Raw genomic sequence first — 21938 nt, forward strand, 5'->3', positions numbered from 1 at the left:
TGCTTATCATGTGAAAAAAGCCTGCCGAATGAAACAGTATATTCATAATTTCATGAGAAGTTGAGAAGCCATTACTGAAAATATCCAATTGCTGCTCCAGATGTCACATCAAAAGTCTCCTGACTCTCCCGTCCAGTAACAGCAGTAAGTGTGCGCACGTTGCTCCAGTCAACACTGGAGTGGTAAAGTGTTCCCACACCGCCACACTGCAGTGTAAACACCGCTCATCCAAACACTGTCAAACTAATTTCCTCACACCACAGAGGTTCATTTTGGCTTTCAGATGAATCACTTCTTTCTCTAATTATCAATTGTGACACGCATAATCACTGGAAGACTGTAGCGCTGAATAAATGGCATATCTTTTGTGTCATGATTCTGTGCATTTTGACAAACATGACCCATTAAACAACCCTGTGGCCTTTTTCAAGAGCGATGATTACACTAATTAAAACTGCAAAACATCTGAGAGGGCTTCAGACGTGCCAGAATTAAACAGGTCATTAAATCAGCCAAGGAATAAGTCAACATCCACGCTGCCTGTCGCTTCCACAATATGTTACTTTGAAAAGAAGGGGGCAAATATACCTGTTGTGAAATGTGCTTGTAATTTACATGATATTACACAGGAAAAGTAACATTCTTAGTTTTTTTTCTACAATGGGCCCGAGATAAAAAAAAAAACACAACATTAGACAAAGAACATTTAAACTGAAAACATGACAATGTTTCACAATTCGAAATATTTTTTTTCTTTTTGAAGTTTTATCTAATGTTGTTTTGCCCCTCAGGGCCACCATTCTGTAGTTTTCCAGTGGGTACAAGTGACATTTACTTATTGGAGCTGCAAGGATTAGTCGATCAACAGAAAACTAATCGCCAACTTTTGACGCTCGATTAATCGTAAAAGTAATATTTCATGCGAAAATGGCAGAAAATGCTGGTTTTTTTTTTACAACTCCTACTAGTAACAATATTCCTCTACTCCACAGGATATTAAACCACACTCATGCATGCTCATACTTTTACATACACACCTCCCCACTCATCCACATATACCATTCATTCCCACTAATCCACATATACCATTCATATTTCTGACACACACCAACACACAGTTTGACACACAAACCACCCACACACACAGAAAATGCTGTTTTCAGCCTCTAATATATAGAGACTTCCTGCCTTTCTCTGTTTTATATCATAAACTGAATATCTTTGGGTTTTGGACTGACAATACAAGACATTTAAAGATATCACCTTGGACTTTGAGAAACTGGGATGGACATTTTTTATTTTTTACTATTTTCTGACATTCTATAGACCAAACGTGAAATCGAGAAAATAATTGGCAGATTTATTGATAATGAAAATAATCGCTAGTTGCAGCCCTATCCCTTATGAAGGTAACACATTTTATAAATCTAATACTGACTGAAACCTTTATTTACAACGCAGGGAAAATTCAAGTGTAACAAGTTGTAGTTACATGATAAAAGACATCACAGCTAAAATGTTATCAAAAAACCTGAACAATGCACAAACAAAGCAACATCACCATGTCTGATGTACACGTCGCGTTAGGTGTGAGCTGTTTAGAACATTGCTTGCCTTTATCAGCTGCATCTCAGAGATCCTTCCTTCGAGTTAATCCTCTTCTAGCCGGCGATAGCAGAAAGTGATAGTGCCGATGTCGTTTTACCGGCAACATGTGTTCCCTTTCATACTACAGTAGCTTTCCAACCATTTAATGGGATTGTTGCTGTCGTTTTTTTTCTTCTCTCCACACCCCCACACACTACACAACAAACACTTTTCCTAGAAGTGGTTCGACATGTGCCCAAGGAATTTGTCTCCGCGTTTCACAACAAATCAGCCTAGGTCAGGGGCTAAGATTGGCCTCCAGGAGCAGACTGTAGAAAACAGCTCCTCAACACGACGAGAGGGGAAAGTGGATTTTCCAGCTTAAAAGCAGTATCATCTCTGCTCAAGGCATTACCCTGTGTTCCAAGAGATTAATAAAGTGAGATGCTATTGATACGGCGCTGCGCTGCTCTTGGATCAGTTCACTGACAGCTACTGGCTTAAAAAAATAAAAAAAAATGGCTACAGTACATGGCTTTTACATAATGGAAAACACATATTCACATATGCTTTCTGCCGTTTGTTTTGAATGCAAGATCTTGAGAAATGTAATACCGGATACAACCTTGAAAAGTTCTTATTTCTGAGAAGTTGTGCAATGTGGAAATATGCAATAATCACACCTTTAAATAAAACAGACTATTAAACCGTCACGTTGTTCTGGAGGAGTTATCCAAAGCTTTTGAAGGCTCCAAAATATGACTACTTTTTGTCTCGTTAATAAAGCATCTCTGATGTTTCCTCTCTCCTCAGTCAAGATGTATTTTTCATAGCAGTCATCAAAGTGAAGAAATCCCATGTTGTACTTTGATGTGCTTAACACAGTTTTAACTCGCGCCTCATTACAGAGATAATTAATAGTTTAATTAGCACCAATTCTCACCAACTGACAGCTTCTCAGACACACAGTCGTTTGATTGGCTTGGATGTAAAATGATACGGAAAGCTCGATTTTTCAAATTTCAGCAATTGTTTTTGTTGTTTTTATACACATATCTCATATCTAGGTTTCTTCAGCTCAGGTGTTTTGTATAATAATTGCCTACAACGTTTTTATTTCTGAAGTTCGGTTCATTTTTCCATGTCCTGTTTCAGCCTACACAGCAGAGCTAAGAGAGTACTGCTCCTCACCAAGGGACAAAGTGCCCAAATATGGGAAATGCAAACAACTTAGGTGGGATTAATTTGAATTCTCATTACCTTGAAGCAAAGCAATCATTTTCTATGGTTGGAAAAAAAAAATAATATAAGCAAGCATTATGAATAAAAGTAATTATCATGCTTTTTTTTTTTTGCGTGCTGTTTGCAATTAACACTTCCTGGAATCTGGATGAGCATTTGAGACGCGCGAGGAAGCTGCGAAAGAAAACGCTGCAGATCCAAAAAAGATCAAAGTAAAAGCGAGAGGAATCGAGTTTACAGATGCTGAAGAGAGCTCATCACACAATGAGCGGCGAGTGTAGGCTTGGAGAAACAGCGCGTGCCTCTTGTTCGGGCTGAGAAACAATAGCATGTCTCCCAGCATGGGTGAGGGACAACAGCAAAGCCTCTGTTTCATGTTCACCCCCCCAATTTCCCCACCCCCAAAACGTTCACTCAACTTCCCTGTTTACAACTGCTCACAACTGTTTACAGCAGCCAAATTTCATTTTCTTCTCCCAAATCCTATCGCACATTATCCTGTACATTGCATTAGGGCCCTAATCTTTCCTTTCTCTTCCTCAGAAGAAGAAAAGAGCGCCTTCATGATTAACCCACTTTACAGCAATAAATAAATGCATCATCCAGTAATGTACACCAGATTTAATTTGAAGAGGGGGGAAGAGAAAAAAAAAGGCCAGAACGCTAAAATCACTGAAATGTAATGAAAAATAACACAATGCAGACACCAATGGGCGCCTTAGGAATTAATTTGAATGCTCCATCATTTTTTCTCTCTTGTACTCTTTGGATTGGTTTTTCCTTTCCTCTCTCTCTCCCCCCCTCACACTCTGCTGTTGAGAAGTCTTCAAAATATACAAAGAGTATAAAAAGAAACAGGATCAGCCTGCCATTAAAAACACTACTTTTATCCAATTAACTTCAAAAAAACCCAACAGTCGTTCTCCTTTTCCTCCGTGTTTGTCACATGAAGCCCATGTTGCTTTTGGTTTCCCATCGTCTTTTAGCCTCAAACCTGAAACACAGAAAAAAAAAAAATCAAACATTAAATGACTGAACCCTTTATGAATACATTCTAGCTGTCAACTTCAATCTCTGCGTGAGTTATCATTCACAAGTCCAGCTAATGCCGGTTTCAGTAGCTCTATCTTGACTGTACTTGAGCCCCGAGTGTCACACGTGGCAGATATGATGGCAAACATAAACATGAGGACAGAGAGAGACGTCCTACCCCCAGGCTATTTGGTTCTTCCTTTTCTGCGCTGCCCTCAAAGCCTCCTCTTCCTGTTTGTGTTGCACAAAGTCACGGCAATCAGCGGCTTGAGCGATTTTCACAGCCAGCTATTTAGAGGCAGACAGAGGAGAGAGGCCCATTAGAGAATGGAAATCAGTCTGTGGCGAGAAAAAGCTCTTCTGACGGATGTGTCAGGGTGGCTTGTCATCAGTGTGTCTGCTTGCCTGTGCTGCTGCTGCCTCCTCAACACCACAGCACAACCCTTACTGAGTTCAACGACACATGAATGCTGTCCTGCTACCCTACAACTGAACACGTTTAACATGCAGACTGCTGAGAGCGTATAGTATGTCACAGAAAGTAAATGTCCAACAATTTACAACAGTAGAGAAACATTTGCACATTGTGTATACCAACATCGATAAGTTAAACAGGATGCAACAAGATGAAGCAGCAGCATGTGGAAATATAAATTAAAAACGTAAAACAGGTGAAGAGTAATATCAGGACATTTTACATGTGTAATGAACATATAATGATGTACTAAATAAGTGTATTTTTTTGGCTTTGTTGTCACAGTATCTCGAAAAACTAAGAAGTTCAGTTTGTTAGCTCTTTATTCTCCAACTGCAGTTATACGACAAGCAATTCCTCTCGTTAAGACATCGGGGGGTTTATGATGTGTTCTTTTGAATTGTTATTGTTAAAATTTACATTTCCTGTTTCTGAAACTGACGTTAAAGCTGAAACAATTAGTCGCTTTCCCAAGTTAACAGAATATGCTGATGATCGATTCGTTTAGGCCATAAAGTCACTGATTCCGTCTTTGTCAAATATCAATATTTGCTGGTTTTCTTCGTATTCTTTGATAGTAAATTGAATATCTGTGGGTTTGGGACTGTTGGTCAGTCAAAACAAGCAATTTAAAGACGTCACCTTGGGCTGTTGAAAAACGTGATGGGCATTTTAAGCGCTATTTTTTTAGACCAAACAATTAATTTAGGGAAAATAATTGGCAGATTAATCAATAAAAACAACCAGTATTTGAGAAGTACTTCTTGTATTTTTCTTGAAAGATTCAGCCCTACAAGCTGTTTATAATCTGCAACACATAACACATTGGGCAATAATCATGGTAGAGGTATCTACCATGTAGATACCAGATAGTAAAGGTAAAGAGATACAGTATAAATGACAGGGCTCAACCGATGTGCATGTGTACAGATATATGTGTGTGTGAGTGTGGGGGGGGAAGTGCCCCATAGATTCATAAATTACAAGACCACTGTTTTATTAAAATTATTCTAATCTATTTTGCCTTTTGTTTGAGGTGTTTTAAGAGGAAGTCATATTTTAAGCTCCTGGCTTATAGTCTCTCCTGTGCATGGTTTCCTTTTGATGACTTATTTTTTTCTTGTTTAATGTGCAAATGAAATAAGGGAATAAATAAACAATGAGAAAAAAAATGCTCCGCATTTGGCCTTTTTTTCCCCTGAGTCTCAAAAATGTTGCACTGGCATTTTTCACTGATCACCAGTGTAAAAGAGACTTTTCTTTCTGTTTGGAGTACTGCAGGCAGTCCCTGAAATCACAAGTGAAGAGAATGACCGTGACTGCAAGAGGCAAACATTCAAATCCCAGGGAAGACGTATGTATTGTGAAGCAGAATAATCCCAATAACCCCAGTCACACAGAAGCACGGGAAACAAAGAGAAAAATCCTGCCTCCTCTGTCACTCCTGAGATAAGTTTGTTATTCAAGCAAAGGCAAACTTTGATAAACAACTTGGAACAATTTCACCAAACCTTTGGGTAATTCTCTGTAATATTCAGAGTACAATCTGGGGGGGGGGGAAGAAAGTCTTAAGGTAATGAAGAAATGTGCCACCACTTCGCCACTTGAAAAAAAAAAAAAAAAAGAAGGAAAAAAAAGACCTGCTGGAAAAAAAAAATGTTTCAATTATAATTAAGTGGGATAAACTTTATTAGAAAGACTGAAACTAAAATATCTCCTAATGCATGCTGGGATTAAGCAGGTCAGAGCGAGCAGGCAGGAAAAATTAAACTCTAAAGGCTTTTTATCACCACATTTCAGGAACCAAGGGTGTAAAATGTTCTAATTTGGGATACATTAAAAGCCATAAAGGTCTTTCAAAAAGATTAATGGTACTTTGCTTGGATTTAAGATAAGGGCTTCGGCTGGCTGCAAGTACTGGGCTCCGGCTGGGCCCTCAAGGCATTCAGCTATACAGTCACTGGAAGATTTGTGAAAGCGTCTGCATAACCTGAAGCGTACATACTATGACAGCTCTCCAGCTCCTGCTATTTTATAGGTTTTTAATTCCTCAAATCATGTTTTCCCCCTCTTAAAAGAGAGTTATAACGGGTGATTGCTCTTACATTTGCAGGAGATTTGCGAGCAGATACAGTCAACACCAGGGTTTCCCCTGCTCCTTGATGGGGTGGTGTGGGTGACCAATGCTTTTGAGTGTCTGTGATGCACGCAGAGATTATAAATCAGATGTTTATTTTATTGTTGACAAATTGGAGAACAGCCCCCCCATACACACACACACACACCCACATCAAATAAAACTGCATGATGCTAAATGGTTTCATTTGGAGATTTACAGACAGAGATTTTTCCTGTTTTTTTTCTACACCAGGATTACCCACATTACCCTGATCTCCTGTGGGGTTGCATTTGCAATGCTAAAAGGTCTTGAAAACACACCTTCCCAAACATTCCAAAAGCAAAATTAAAACCCACTTCCATGCCCCTCTTTTAAATTCACAACATAGCATTTACTATATTTAAAGCATTAAAGGTCTTTCATTCTTTTCCCTTTTTATCAGTTAAGTCAACAATCCCTGATTGTCTTTACTGGGGCTCAACATTAATGTCCCCCAAGTTACCTAGGAGACAGAACAGATCAAAGAGACAAAAATAAATAAATAAAAAAAACCCTCAAATGTCTGATTAATCAAGCCTGCAAACAGCTTATTTCTTTTAGCCTGCATGCAAGTATGAAAATGAGATTCCGAGAGCAGTACATTGTGCAGATTTGTTCATTCTTATCTGAACAAAGCCAGCGGCAGCTTATTTCATGGATCACTGGCACTGTCAGCGCTGTGGCGCCGAGCAGGTGACGGCTCCTCTTTCTGTGGCGAGAACAAAATTAGCAAAAAGTCGGCACAAATTAGCCTCTCATATTTTCAGTAATATGACATTATTTTTCATTTACTTTTTTGATCCACTTTTCAGGATTTTTTTCCCCCTCCCCTTGTGTGCATCTTAGTGCCAAATCCTTTCACATCAGAGGCTGGCGAAAAATAAGAATGAAAGTACAAAGCTGGAATAAAAGCAGGAGACAGGAAAACCTCCTGCATTCTTTGTTTATGTGGCTCCTAAAAGGCAATTCTTCCCACTCCACCACATATTAATATACAATTAGTTGTCCATCACAGCCATGTTTCTGTGCCTTGTGCCTCTCTTGTGTGGCCTGGGCACAGCCCTGATAAAAACAAGGTTTATTCAGAGGATTAATACTCTGACCTTTGGAAGATTTGAGAGCAAAAAAAAAATCATCATGCACAATGCTGGCACTGCAGCAGCAGCAGCAGCAGCAGCAGCAGCTTAAGGCCACTAGGAGGGTTAAGTCAATAGTACTGTTTTCTGTTCATTCATGTTTGGGTCGTCATGGAGATTCAAGTGGAGACCCAAACATGGGGCCTGAATAAAAAAAAAAAAAAAAAAAAGAACTCTGCATTGCTGCTGTATAAGCCATACAGAAACCAAGTCTATCTTAATGACAGTTTCACACTCTGTTTTTCATTTGTGTGTCTGTTCTATTGCATCATTTCTGAGGTGTTTGATAAATAAAAGAAGCATTAGGAAGTCTTTATGAGCAGCGCAGGGTTCACAAAACACACTGTGGCAATTAAACAGCAAGTGCAAAAAGACAATAGCTCAATGAAAGATGAGAAAAATACATCTCCATGTGGATAAAGTGTTAAAGCTCCTACTAACAATAAGAAATAAATGATGGCTTTAAGGAAGAAATGGCCTTAAACCCATTCATAAATTCCCTATCCAGGAAGCCTCTTCCAATTAAAACGTGTGAGAGGTGGATTAACAAGGGCTATATGGCTTTGCCTCACTAAATCACCTCCCCGAGCTGCTCTGCTGCATTTGACGTGTAAACGATTAATGACCAGCCTAATTCCCTTATCACACTACCTTAATGCCTAAATAATGTGGCCTTAGTCAACTTTGGAAAAGCAGGGCTATATAAGAAAGGAATGAATATCAGATGAGGCAGCTTGTGTGTTATTTCAGCATAATTTCTCCAAAACTGAGGCAGAGCGGGAAGAAAAAATGTGTTTCTGGCTGCAAAGCCTCAGTGTTGCAGAGATCAAGAGGTCAATCAATACCACCCATATCGCATTACAAAAGAAAGGAAGACAAAGTTTCATTCACTTAGTGAAGGAATAGACTGGAGTAGACAAACAAAGAATGCAAATCAACCAGTTCCAGGTTTTGCATAAGACAATTGATGTGATTCACAACATAACCTCAAGGGTTAAAAGAATCCTTAATCTCTAAATCGATTATCAAAATAGTTGCTGATCGCAGTGGTGAAGGAAATATCAAGATTCTTTACTTAAGTAAAAACAGCAAAACCACGCTGTGAAAAATACTTATTACGTGCAGAAGTCCTGTATGGAAAATGTTACTTAACGAAACGTACATTAGTATTATTAGCAAAAATGTAGTAGACAAAGTACATAAAAGTACTCAATGCATACAAATGCCTCCTGTGAGTGTCATACTATTATATCTTGTATCTTTAGATTATTCTTCCTGATGCATGAATGTGTAAGCAGCACTTTACTGTTGTAGTTGGTTAGGCTCATTTTTAACTACTGTATATAGGGTTTCAACTAATGATTCGTATTACTGATTAGTCTACTCATTGTTATCTCGATTAATTGCTTAACTAAATAGTGAGAAATGCCCATTCAAATTCCCTAGAGACAAAATATGACATTTATAAAATTGCATGTTTTGTCTAACCAATAGTCCAAATCCGTTGTTTGACAATTTAGGATAAGGGAAAGGAGCAACTCCTCATATTACATTTAAGAAGCTGGAGCCATGAAATGTTTGGCATCAAAATAGTTGCAGATTTATTTTCTGTCGACCGACTAATCAACTAATTGTGTCAGCTCAAATATACTACTGGGAAGTTTACGCATCATATGTTATAGGACCATCATATGTTTTGCATGTGAAATATTAATATGTGAAGTAACTAGTAACTAGAGCTGTAAATAAATGTAGTGGAGCAAAAAGTGGCATGAAATGAAATAATAAATTGGAACATTTCAGAGAAATGTGCATAATAAAAGTACTTCACATTTGTAGTAAAGTATGCACTTTAGTAAATGTACTTAGTTACATCCAAACACTGCTCAGTTGATTTATTAATCATGCAACTAATCATTGCAGCTCTGCTTAGGAGTTTAATGGTAACTTGTATTTCTCTGAATGACTTCAGCTACCTTAATACTCGACAATATAGTCGGCAACAATAAAATCACTGTTAAACAAGGAATGACATGAAAGCATTGTTTCCATTGCAATGCTAAGTCCGCCACACCAACTATCACAGCACGCACCTCCATGTACAGTAGCTACATTCCCACACTGTTTTTAATGTGTTCTGTATAATCTTGCCTCCACTTTGACAAACAAAACAAAATGGCAAGCAAAAAGAAAGCCACTCAAGGGAAGGCACAGTAGAACAGCCATGTCTACATTTTTCTCCATTAGTAATCTGATACTAGATGCACATGACATGTCATCTTTAGGGAGTAGACACAAAAACTAAATCTCTAAAGTTCGCCTGCTTTGTGCACATTCCATTATCTCGCTTCTTCTGAGTAGGGTAGGCTTATTAGCAAGCTTTGAACTCACACTTACAATAACATGCCATCAACAGTTTTATTAGCTAATTAGAAAAAACAGTTTAATTAATGAGTGACTGGCAATAAAATGGCAATCATGAAAAAAAGAAACCGAGGGTGCTAAGCTTCCACTACCACCAATTAAGGCCTAATTACAAACAAATTATATATGTGTTTTGCTGTGGGCTTTATTTAAAAAAAAAGGCTTTAATTAAAAGAGAAAACATGCTAATTAATTAAACAGCACACAAATCTACATTGAAAAGTATGCTTTGTCTATCAAGTAATTAATGAAATACAATAATCCAAATGAGATTCCCAGGCATTTGATAAAAGCTTAGTACCCATTTCAAAATTAATGGGCGAAAATTTAATGTGAATCATCCAGAGATACAATAAAAGTTCATTCAGTGATAAATTGCTTATGCTGTAGGAAAAATGAACAAAGGGGATAGTTTCCCTAAACTCTCTTTGGGGTTACCGGTGGGGGTGGGGGATTGCAGGGGAGACAGTCAGCCTCCTACTTTGATGTGGGGCGGGGGAAGTCAAAATCTGATAAAGCCGTTTTCCACAAAAGCGCTGCTCATTAATTTTTCTGATTACAAACACGGGGCATAGCAGGGAGAAGGTGGTGAGAAGAAAAAAAAACCCCACATAAATAAATAACATAAATATCATGAAACACTCTTAGTTCAGCTCTTTGTTTCAACTAAGCCACCGTGTCTCCTCCGACAAAACGCCGCGACACCTTTGTTTCACAGCATTTAGGCGAGGCTTTCCAAAGGGTAAATTTCAAGGACAGTGGACCTTTACTTTCAGCTGCTGCTTCTATTGAAATACGAGCTGGAACATAATGAGGGATATTATAACCATCCGCAAGTTCAAACACTAAAGAAACAATAAATGGCTCGAGTTAATACATATTCATTATGTTCATTATTGTATATTAAGTGATCTAACTATTAGGAGGGAGCACTTCTCAAACTGTTTAAACTGATCAGGTTAATCATGCTCAAAACGGGGTCTAAAGAGAGGTCATCCAGAGTACAGGAAGCCACTGGTCAAAAATGAGGCTAGATTAGGGTTGTTGACCCAGAGGCTTTCAGGCATCAGTTAACAATCCAACACAACGCAGGCACTGAAAGACCAGTAATACTATGCACAACTCAACACAAACACGTATGATTTTATACTATAATATACCATTTATTCACTATTTTGTTTTGTGAACAATGTCCGAAACAAGAAAGACAAAAAAGCATCAGAAAGTGTCTCTGCCTTTTACACTTTGTCTCTCTTCTCTGACAAGAGCATTATTGGGTTTCTCAGAAATGATGATTGAAATTGTCAAGACTTCTCACAACAATGTTTTCGAGTCATGTAAGATGTTGCTGTGCTGAAGCAATATATAATAAGCCAGACATCTTAAACATGTTTCTCTGAGGAAGGTGCTTTTGACATGTATGCAGTATGTGTGAAAAAAACATTTACAGTGAGTGCATGTAATCATATCCAGAGCGGTATGCTGAAAAGTGGCATTTTGACCGCACTTCGGACAACAGTGGAGCATTGGCCACAGTCTATGTTAACTTTATTGCCCTTCAGTGTGTTCTTTTACCTCAATAGTGAACACATCTCTACTACAGTAGAAAAAGAGGTAAACCGTTTCATTCATAACACCAGTGGAAACTACTGGGCTGGATAGGAAACGTCAGTGAACCTGATGAGACCTTAACTGGATTACCAACCCATTCTCACTCCCAACTTGTCAAATATGGCAGCTTGATCAGTGTCCCTTAGCGTCTGATACCGATGCACAAGGCACCTTTTAGTGTCTTTATCTGATGCACCGAGCTTTCAAGTGCGCAAAGGCGTAGTATGAAGAGCGACACTTCTGGTCGTGTCCCGTGTGAAACCAAAAGTCAACGTTGACTTATTGTAACCTACGTAATTAACGTACTTAACAAACGTCACGTACATAAGTTACGTAACAAGCCTACTTTATTTTGTTAATTACTTTATTTGAACCCAAACCTATATTCTTTTCCTAAACCTAACCAAGTAGTTTTGTTTCCTAACCCAACCCTGCACGTTGGAAAAATGACACCAAAGGGTTACCCAGAGCGTTATAAACCTAATGCCAAGGGGTCCTGTCCAAGTGGCCGTATGTGACTAGTTGGGAGTAAGAATGTGTTGGGATTACAGCCAGTGATTGAGTTATTAGATGGAAATGGTAGCCAGTGAATCAAGGCTCTATGAAGAAACTATGAGGTCAACTTATTGCAGTACACATCCACTAGATTGTAATACATTTGATCATCATTTGAGTTAATAATAGAGGTGTGAATCTTCACTGATCTCCCGATTTGATATCAATAAAGCCATATAGGATATTTAATTCATAGCTTTTCAAGCTTCAAAAACAAAACATTCTGCAGTGCTCTAATACTAAATAAATTGGATACATAAAACTACAGCACTGACCACATGGCACTTCCTGAATGTGCAAAACATAACATAATATGTAAACAGAAATGTTGTTTGGCCTACATTAAATTGTAAATAGAAATAATCGATTATGGCCCGGCCGATTATCGATGCAGCATCGTCCATGTCCACGATTTGATGCATCTTTTATTTGATTAATTTCAACACCTCTAGTTAATAATCTGAGAGAAGGCCCATTTCTAACTGACTGCTGTGAGAGGGACTGCACCAGCACGGTGGAAAATATGTAACTTTACAGCTCCAACTAGATAAGACAAGGTGATCCTTATATTATAAAACTGTCTGAAAAGTTGAACACCAGGTATGTCTGAATTATTCTGATCCTCGATAGCACCTAGCTGTTTTGCACTGCATAGACTGAAAATAAAAGCTGCCTTTTAGAACACGTTTCTCTATATGCCATCTGCAAGCCTGCTTCTTTCCTGTTGGTTCAGGAGGGGCCAGCAGCCATGCAACTCTTTTTATTTTTCATATTCTTTAGCTCCTGGAAGTAATGAAATGGACTTGACACCCCCTATTGTTACAGACTAAAAGAGTTTCTGTTTTGAAGTGGTAATGCCACTTTAATAGCTGTGATGAGTGCTATGGGGAAACTGTAAGCTCTAACATGGCGTGACAGTCTTTTGTGGTGAAATATGCCCACTTACTATATATAAAGTACAGCTCCTGACAATTTCAAAAGACCTCAGTGGCTCTGTTATAGAAAGAGAAAAAAGAATGAGGGAGTAATTATTTGTTGCAAGGATTATGTTGTATGAAATACTACAATGAGAGGGTTAATTCGTGTGACAAAGAAAGTACTGTACAAAGTACAGTATCAGTCATCTTGATTTAGGGTACAGCACTGAATGAAGACCAGAAAATCACATTGTTCTGATTGACTTTCCAAAGACCTTTGAAACAGAAACTCATTTCCTTTGAAGCAATAATTTTTGAGGCTATTAGGTGCGATAACCTAGCACTTTGTTGGTTTAAATCAAACCTATGTAATCATATTCAACATGTATATGCATGTATGAATGGAACCTTATCTGATCTAGGAGTGGTCACTTGTGGAGTTCCACAAAGATCAATCCTAGGACCCTTACTCTTCCTAATATGTCTAGGCCTAAATGATATTAAATCTGAAGTTGATAGTGACTGTTTTCTCTATGCTGACGACTAGGCTTTGTTAGTCCAAATGTTGTAATGTAATTCTATGCTTTAAGAAATTGTCCAGAAGTCTAATGCCTGTCTAAAATAAGTTTCAATACGTTTGTTTTACATTAGTTGCAGGATATGCTGTGATAGAATCAAGAATTCATTATGTCTTTCTAAGGAACAACATACTTGCTTACAGACAAAATAAGTACAATGTACAAAACAAGATGATACAGTACATTACATTTTTGACTACAATAAAATAACTATTTAAGTATAGGACATTTTAAAGCATTAAATGGTTAAACATTGCCATTAAAGTTAAGAATTAAATAGCAAGTTATGCATTGTATATAAATTCCTAAATGGCCTGGTGCCAGACTATTTACATGTGTTTGGGCATACTAGAGAGCAGCATATGTACAGTATATTCCTTGGTATAATCAAAAGTTAGCCAAAATGTATAGATATGGTTCTACTGGATCTAAATCCTAAACAGTTTAGCAGCTAACCAGAGCTACCCAGAACCTACTACAGCTTTAAAAAACAGCCATAAAACTTTTCTGAAGGAAATAGAAAGAAGAGATTATGTACTTATGTCTTGTGTACATACTGAACCAAAACATTACACATTTTCCTAAAAGGTCATACTACACTTAAGATGACATAGGAAGCCCCACTGTGCTTTGTAGTCCTGATGAGTTATCAGCTTTTTGCACTGGCTCATTAACAAGGAATAGCTGCAAAATCAATCTGTCAAATATGAGCTGCTGGATGCTATCAAGCCTCCTGTCAGGCTGTGAGCCGTTTATAGCATATGTGTCAGTCACTCCGTGTAATGCTAATTACTGAATTAATTAGCCCATATGCAACTTGCAGCTGTGTAAAATAATGTGCAGTAATCAAAGGATGCCAACCTCAGTCGTCTTAATTTGAGGACTTTCACTTTTTGATCTAGTGAACTACTAGGACGACTACTTTAGAGGCGAGAAGGTTTTTACATTTTACATTTTGTGTCTCCTAAGGCTTGTGAAAAGACATCTAAACGGGCTGAGAAGGATCAACAGACATCTTCAAGAGAAAAGAAACCCTATCTGCATAGTTTAAAGGAATACATTAGGGAGCTTTGTCTAAGCAATGTAGACAATATTTTGTTACCTAAAAGGGGATGTGATTTCTTAACGCTATCTTCGGGGGTGTTATTACTTTTACATAGAAGCGAAGCATGTCTTTATGAATTCATCTAAAACAAAGACTCACAGCCTTGGGAAATATTTAAAAACTGTAATGAGAATAAAAAAAACCTCAACCTGCAATATCCGAGTAGCACGTCTCAGAAGTTTGATAGATGAAAGAACACACATCTCAGAATTTGTAAGGAGCCTTCAAAACTGTTTTTTTTAAACCAATTTTTTTAATGTTCAGATTAAAAAAGAAGAAAGTGGAGCAAATTAAAATCATTAATTGATTTGAGGGAGCTCAAAACAGCAGAAACAAACATTTTCGTCTTATAAAAGGGGGGATTCTGACAGCAAGCTCTCTATCTTCCTCCCATTTCCCTTTGCTTAGAGGAGATAAGTGGGAAACCGTTAGATTGAGGATGAAAATACACTGAAACATTGTCATCCAACATGTACTAGCGTTTTCTTAACAAAACAATGCCTAGAGGGACAAACAGGCCTCTTTAGTTCTTCACAGCTGTCGGAATGCTTTTGCATTTTTTGCAAAGAAAACCTGTTCCTATTCTTCCAGTGAAAAGCCTGCCACAATCACGTCTTGGTGTTATGACCGTAAACAAATTAAACATCTAAGCCATTCCATACCAAATGAGCCACTCAATTATAACCTTGAAATTGATTCTGGCCACAGCGGGGATTATTGATCCTCTAAATGTTTGTCACAGCGTATCCTGTCAAAAGTGAACAGGAGTGCTGTAAATAAACATCAGTCTTAATGCTATCTGCATTACAAGCTGCATCGTTTAAGATATAATCATTTCTAACTGATTCAGAATCCTTCAAACTTTTTGCCTTTTAGCTGCCACTTCTCTTCATACTCCCCATGTGTTCGGCAATGCCTTTCTTTGTATTCAAAAGTGAAGGATAAAGAAATTTACGTCTCCTACGTTTCGGGGATTTCAAAATGGTCAATTGACTCCACTCCCATGAAATGAAGTTATCGCTGCTAAACAATGAGCTGTGAATGCCAAAATGCTGTCACGTCCCATCACGCTTCTGGCAAGACGCAAGGCAGGTGCCAGGGAGGCGAGAACCTCGGCTCAGGCTAAAACCAATCCACCAGCGCTCTAAGAGGCTTTCTGAAAGCACAGCGCAGGTGCCACTCACAAGAGCTTTCATTTAACTTCCCCATATTTGACCACTCTGCTAGCAGTTAAGATGGGAGTATAAGGGCTCTGATACTGCACACTAATGTCCATTACACACTGGAGATACCGGGGCCACTCATGTAATGCCAATTCAATGAATAGTACAACTGCTTTTTTTTTTTCTTCATTTTTAAACACAGACCCTTGTTGTTACAGCCAACTTATTTATTCAAGAGGGTGAGGTTTATAAGATTTACTAACATTATTAAAAAAAATGGCAGGAATGAAATCTCATGCAAACACACGATCTGTTCTTCAGTTTTGTGATGTCATTTCTTGCAGAATATTATCTTTTTGGGTGACACATCTAGTCTGGTGTCAGAAATATCTGGTTCTTTGATTAAAAAAAACTAAATAAATAAGATATAAAGTGTTAATTGGTTAGCTTTTGAGGTTTTGTTAGGCAGATTTTGTTAAGCCAGACTAGCTATTTCCTCCTGTTGTCAGTCTTTATGCTAAACTAAGCTAACTGGCTGCTGCCTCTAGCTTTATATTCAGCGTACAGACATAAGAGTGGTTATTTATTTTCTCATCTCTCTGCCAGAAAGTGAAAAAGCATATTTCCCAAAATGTTGAACTATTCCTTTAAATGAATTCACTTTTTGAGTCTTGGTCAATTTTGGCTTCCCTATAGCATCAGCGATACAGGCTTATTGGTATTGTAGTATTTAGAACTGTCCACCATGCTAAACTAGGAGCATTACATTATATGGGAGACTCCTAGGTTTCCATGTTGAGAAATATTTTCTAAACCAGAAGTCCCGCCTACGTTGCAACTCTATTGCAATCCAGAACCGACAATGAAATCTGAGCCTACAGTGTCATACATGTTTGTGTTGCTATTATTACAAAATAAAAAAAGCTTATGGGATGCTGTAAGCAACATGCATCATGAAACAAAGAAGTTTTACTTTGATGCTCAAAAGTACAGCAGTTTTCCCAGTGGAGAAGTACCATCGCAGCTGTATGTCTTTTTAACCACAATTATGTGTGTGTGTGGGCTACATTTTATGCTAAATTAGTTTCGAACCACTTGATCCTTGATGCCTGCCAAGGCGGTTAGTTACAAAACTTCAGGCACTGCATTTAGAGACATGTACACTTCAAAGGTATGAAACTCTTACCTGGAGAATGATTTAACAGTTGGCTTGAAAGCAATGTACCCTTCATTAAAAAGCAGAGCCAAAAGTCCTTTAGACACTGCAGCACTTCAAAACTAAGAGGAGGGCTTTCCATTAACTCAATGGAAAAGGGCTGCAGGACTGAATGGTGGGTGTCTGCGTGTGTTTTTGTTCCTCTATGTCTTTCCAGCAGAAATGGCCACGGATCCATTAGCCTGATTTGTCACAGCGGGAGCACCCCAAAGATCTCTTATCAGCACAACGTACCTCTCGAGTGGCGAGTCTGTCGCTCATCTCCTCCGCTTTTGCAATGTCCCCTTCAGCTATGGCCCTCTCTATGCTCTTTTCTAGGCCGGACTGCAGAAGAGGGGGGAAAGAAATTCAGATTTTTCCTTTTTTTTTGAAGAAAAAAAAAAATCAAAGAGTAACTTCAAAAGTCCCCAGGGCCTTATTTTTAATATGATTGCTATTACTACAAATATGTAGATTTCCCTTCACAAATGAAAACCTTTTTGATTGGATATTAGTGGGGAAATCTTAGAAATGCTACAGGAGATTACCAAACATAAATGTGACTCTTTAATTACACATTTCCATTACAGGCCTAAGCAGAAGGGGGTGCAGAGAGGCCCCCGGTTACTGATGGCAAGGCAGTTCTGCTGTGATGAGCCTATCTGAAGAAGCGGAGCACCAGATTTCTTCAGCCCCCAAAATGTCATCATGCAAAAAGAAATACACTGGAAAGAGGCTGCAGTTCTGTGTCTCCTCTGATGTATTGTTTGAGAACTTTGACTCAACTGTAAAAGTACACCGACGATACCATCAGGCTTAAAAACGCAGAAGTAGTATCACAATTTGCTCTGTTAGTTGCTTGGTCTTGATTTTGCTTTATATAGTTTATTATTCTGCAGATAAACTGGAGCTGACACTGATAAAACCTGACTTGTGATCTCAATTATCATCTATTGTATCTCACTAACAAAACTATAACTGACGGACCATCATCCTTTATGAACCGTGAAACATGTTTTAAAGGTCACTAAAGAAATGCTGTTAGCAGATGAATTAATGACATCTGGCTGCTATGACAGCTTTTCTTCAACAAAAAAAAATGATATATTAATTACAAGGAACTGCATTTGAGGGATAAAGGAGCCCCTCATTATGTTGATGTGACAAGTTCTGTTTCATTCAGCTGGTTAATCATTTCTTTTATCCTTTCATAGTTGCCCTTTTTAAAATGAGGCTAAAAATCAGCAAAAACTCAATTTTATGCTGCTCGGAGATAAATTAAGCACAAAATACTCCAAAATAATCATTAAAGGATTTCAAATTGAAATGAGAACAGTTGCCATTCACTGGGTCAGCTATAATGTTCATCAAGCTTGCAAATATTTTTGCTTCATTGGCAATTTGCAAGCCTTTGCATAAAATGTTCATTCATCTTTTAAGTGCAGAAATGCATCCGAATGAAAGAAAGTTATAATTTCTTTCAATGATGAATTCCTCATCAGCAGTGGTACATGCCCATTTATTATCTAACCATTCATTTAAATGTTCTAGCTGCAGTCACAGAGGCTGTATCAGGTGCTCTAACCCTCTCTTCTTTTGTCAGGCAAAATTCAGATTTTCATTAGGTTTCTTACGGAGGAAAAACCTACATTTCACTTCAATCTCAAGCACACAAGAAGGAGATTCATCCTAATCTTATCACTAAATGTAGCTAAACATAATCCTTAATATTCATCTCAGTGTCAGGTTGAGTTAGTGTAAGGATTCTTCTAATCCATATGTCATATCATATAAAACAATGAGAGGATACAGTGGCACGGAAACACAAAAGATGGGAAGGTGTTACTAACAGCTACGACTGACACAGTATTAAACCTCAGCAGATAAGTTGGAAGGCAGGAGTCTTTGTTACCTGCGGAGGGGGTTTGGAACATGCAGGGGGATGAAATCGATCATTTACACCAAAATGCTGCTTAAGCTCATCCCAGTGCTTCTCCCGATCCTCCTGACGCTCTCTGCTGACAGAGAAAATATGTGTTAATGTTCATTACATGTAGCGCAGCACTGTGATAAGGCAAACTAGTGCTGTCCATCCTACTCTATTTCCATCGCTATGCTGAAATCTATGATGAGTGTCTACCACACAGCATGGTAACACTGTTGGCACATTCTGCCTCATAACCATTCCCTCAACACAATACAGCTACTGTATGATGCTACACTGGTTGATGCTCAGAACTTGCTGACATAAAGGTGATTTAGCAAATAACTACTTGACTATAAGTTAAATCACATATACTGCCATTTTCTAAAGCATACCATATTTATTTTTTTATTTTAGCCATTGGATTATTCCTGTCAATTAGTTGTTAGAATCAGCTTCGCAGTAAACGTACTTGTTTGTGTTAGATCGTCCAACGTCCATTACATGTCTGCTTGTATTTCTGTTAAATAATGTTATCATTGCGTGATAAAGTGCTGGTCAACATCTAAGATTTGGCTGCATTCACGTACTTCACGCTACACATTTGCCACAGTTGCATAAGAAGAACTACCTGAATCTTCTGTTCAATTCATTTCTCTGGTTGGACATCATAATTTAGTACCTTGTCTCTGTGGGTTCCTCACTCTCTGTTCCTGTTGATTGACATAAGAGACACAGGTAAAAAGGTTTGTAAGATACTTTGATACAAATTAGCATCAGCTAAACAGAAGTCTTCAACTATAGGTGGGCCAATAAGGTTATATACAGTATTAAGAGGGCGGCCTAAAAGGTAATATGGGTGAGACGAGAGTGTTATTATTATTATTACTACGTATTTTGCTCTCCTTTTGTCATAAAGACATTCAAATAATTTTGCCCACTGGACTAGGCAAAACACACACTAACAGAGGCAACCATTGTGGCTCAACATCAACAAGCATTACATTTTCATTATATTATTATGGACACCTTTCTTGAGTCGTCGTCTTTTTCTTCTTCTTGGGACCTTCACTGTCTTCATTTCGTCCTTCTTTTTCCGTAGATCCTGGAATTTCTTAAACACACACACACAAACTGAATTCACAGGGCACCACGAGCCTTTATTTACCTCTGCTGTACACATATTGTGTTATGATACACATATGGTCAAACGTTTTTTTTTAAACCTTTTATTTCCATTAAATTGTAAATGTATTGCAACTGTTATTGTAAACGTGTTTGTTTTTAGAATTAGCACTTAAGACAACAACACCACAGGTACAAAACAGCTAGCTTTTCACAGAATGAATGCTAACCAAGTCAACATACTTGCCACATTTCCTGTGATATACCAGGCATACTGCATGTCAGGGAATCACTGCCAGTGTGAGTCGACTGTGCCTCCAGAACTGAGCCTGTGTTTTCCCCGCCGGAGCTCAACCTTTCAGCAGAGATCTCGCAATTCTCAACCTCCCTCTTCTCTTCAACATCATCCTCTTCGTCATCTGGACTGAGGTCGTCTTCGGTTAAACCTTTGGGCAAGAGTCCAGTGTACATTCTGAGTCAGTATTTGACGGTCAGATTATACGGTAATATATCATTTAGTTAGACAAAAAACGGTCAGAAATGGGTAAATTATAGAGTTTGACAGCAGCTGTTGGACCAGGCTCTCATTTCCGGGTAAACATTGTGACGTTTCCGATGAGAGAGCACCGATTGGCTGATAGCTAGCAATGTTGAGCACATGATCCAATCAAAACTGTAGTTATAAAGGCTAAGCAGCGGAGCACGAGGGCGAGACAAAAGCGCTTATTGGCTGTTTTGGTAAGAACAACGTTTAACAGTTAAGGGTTTGATTTAGTTTTTTAGGTTGGCAGCGAGGTTTTATGGTGTAAAGTTGACCGTTATAGTGACATTTATAGCTCAGAATAGACACGTAGAATAAAAGTAAAGAGTTATAGCCGTCTAAAGCTAGTCTTTGCACTGAAGTGAAGTCAAGAGCAGGCTGTTGTGGAGCATTTCTAATTGAGGTGAGCCAGGCTACTGACAGGTCCGTGAATTACCAGGAATCATTCAAATGTTAACCTATATTTGTGTCATGTTCTCGGCGAGATAAGCTTCCTTCTATGACCAATGGTTCGCAATTTGCTCAAAGTGCTTTGGGCATTACATTATTATTAGAATGATTAGCATGCAAATCTTGTATAGCCCCTGGCACTGGCACAGGCACATCTACCCTTAAATTGCTCTTTCACACTCATTCACATTAGGCTTTCTTTTGGTTGCATCTTATTGCAAAGCCAATAATCTACATAAATTATAGCCTGTATGTTGTGTGCCATATGAATGTAGAATAAAGAGTGAGACCTATAACACCAATGTATAAAAAGGTCAATACTAAGGTTCAGGTAAGTTGCACACTGTATAGGGAAGGGGAAGAAGTTTCTGGAAGAAAAAGTATCTCAGGTAAACGAGCAGTGTTGTATAGGACTGGGAATTGTGTAAAATAATTCAATACTGGTTCAATATCTGTGCCATACTTGTGTTTTCAGTGCCAATGCCATAACAATACTTTGTTGATAACTTTATATGTATATTACTTCTCAAATGTTAAGCAGCCATCTGCAGTCTAAAATTGACAAAATTATGATTTAAAGCAGATAGTTCTGAAACAACTGCCAAGTAGGATTGGGCATCGAGAACCGATTTCTACTTAGAATCGTTCCAAAAATTACGATTCCATTGGAATCGTTTCTTTATTGGAATCGTTTGGAGGATTTGGTTTCGAATCCGATCA

General features: G+C 38.2%; 1 protein-coding gene across 2 annotated transcripts; it reads right to left on the bottom strand.

Moving 5' to 3' along the window:
* Window positions 1–1280: 1280 nt before the first annotated feature.
* fam204a (family with sequence similarity 204 member A) lies at window positions 1281–20826 on the bottom strand. 2 transcript variants are annotated; one of them, XM_078273369.1, is made up of 7 exons: window positions 20471–20826; window positions 20132–20216; window positions 19785–19815; window positions 19091–19193; window positions 17434–17523; window positions 4040–4149; window positions 1281–3823 (listed from the first exon to the last, which is right to left on the bottom strand). In XM_078273369.1, the coding sequence occupies exons 1-7, from the start codon at window positions 20696–20698 to the stop codon at window positions 3772–3774; spliced, it is 699 nt and encodes a 232-aa protein (XP_078129495.1). In that variant the 5' UTR covers window positions 20699–20826; the 3' UTR covers window positions 1281–3771. The 2 variants fall into 2 exon arrangements, with proteins under 2 accessions (XP_078129495.1, XP_078129494.1); XM_078273368.1 differs by having other exon boundaries at window positions 19091–19196.
* Window positions 20827–21938: the final 1112 nt, after the last annotated feature.

This window comes from Sander vitreus, chromosome 17 (genome assembly GCF_031162955.1).
Source record: "Sander vitreus isolate 19-12246 chromosome 17, sanVit1, whole genome shotgun sequence".
Classification (NCBI taxonomy): domain Eukaryota; kingdom Metazoa; phylum Chordata; class Actinopteri; order Perciformes; family Percidae; genus Sander; species Sander vitreus.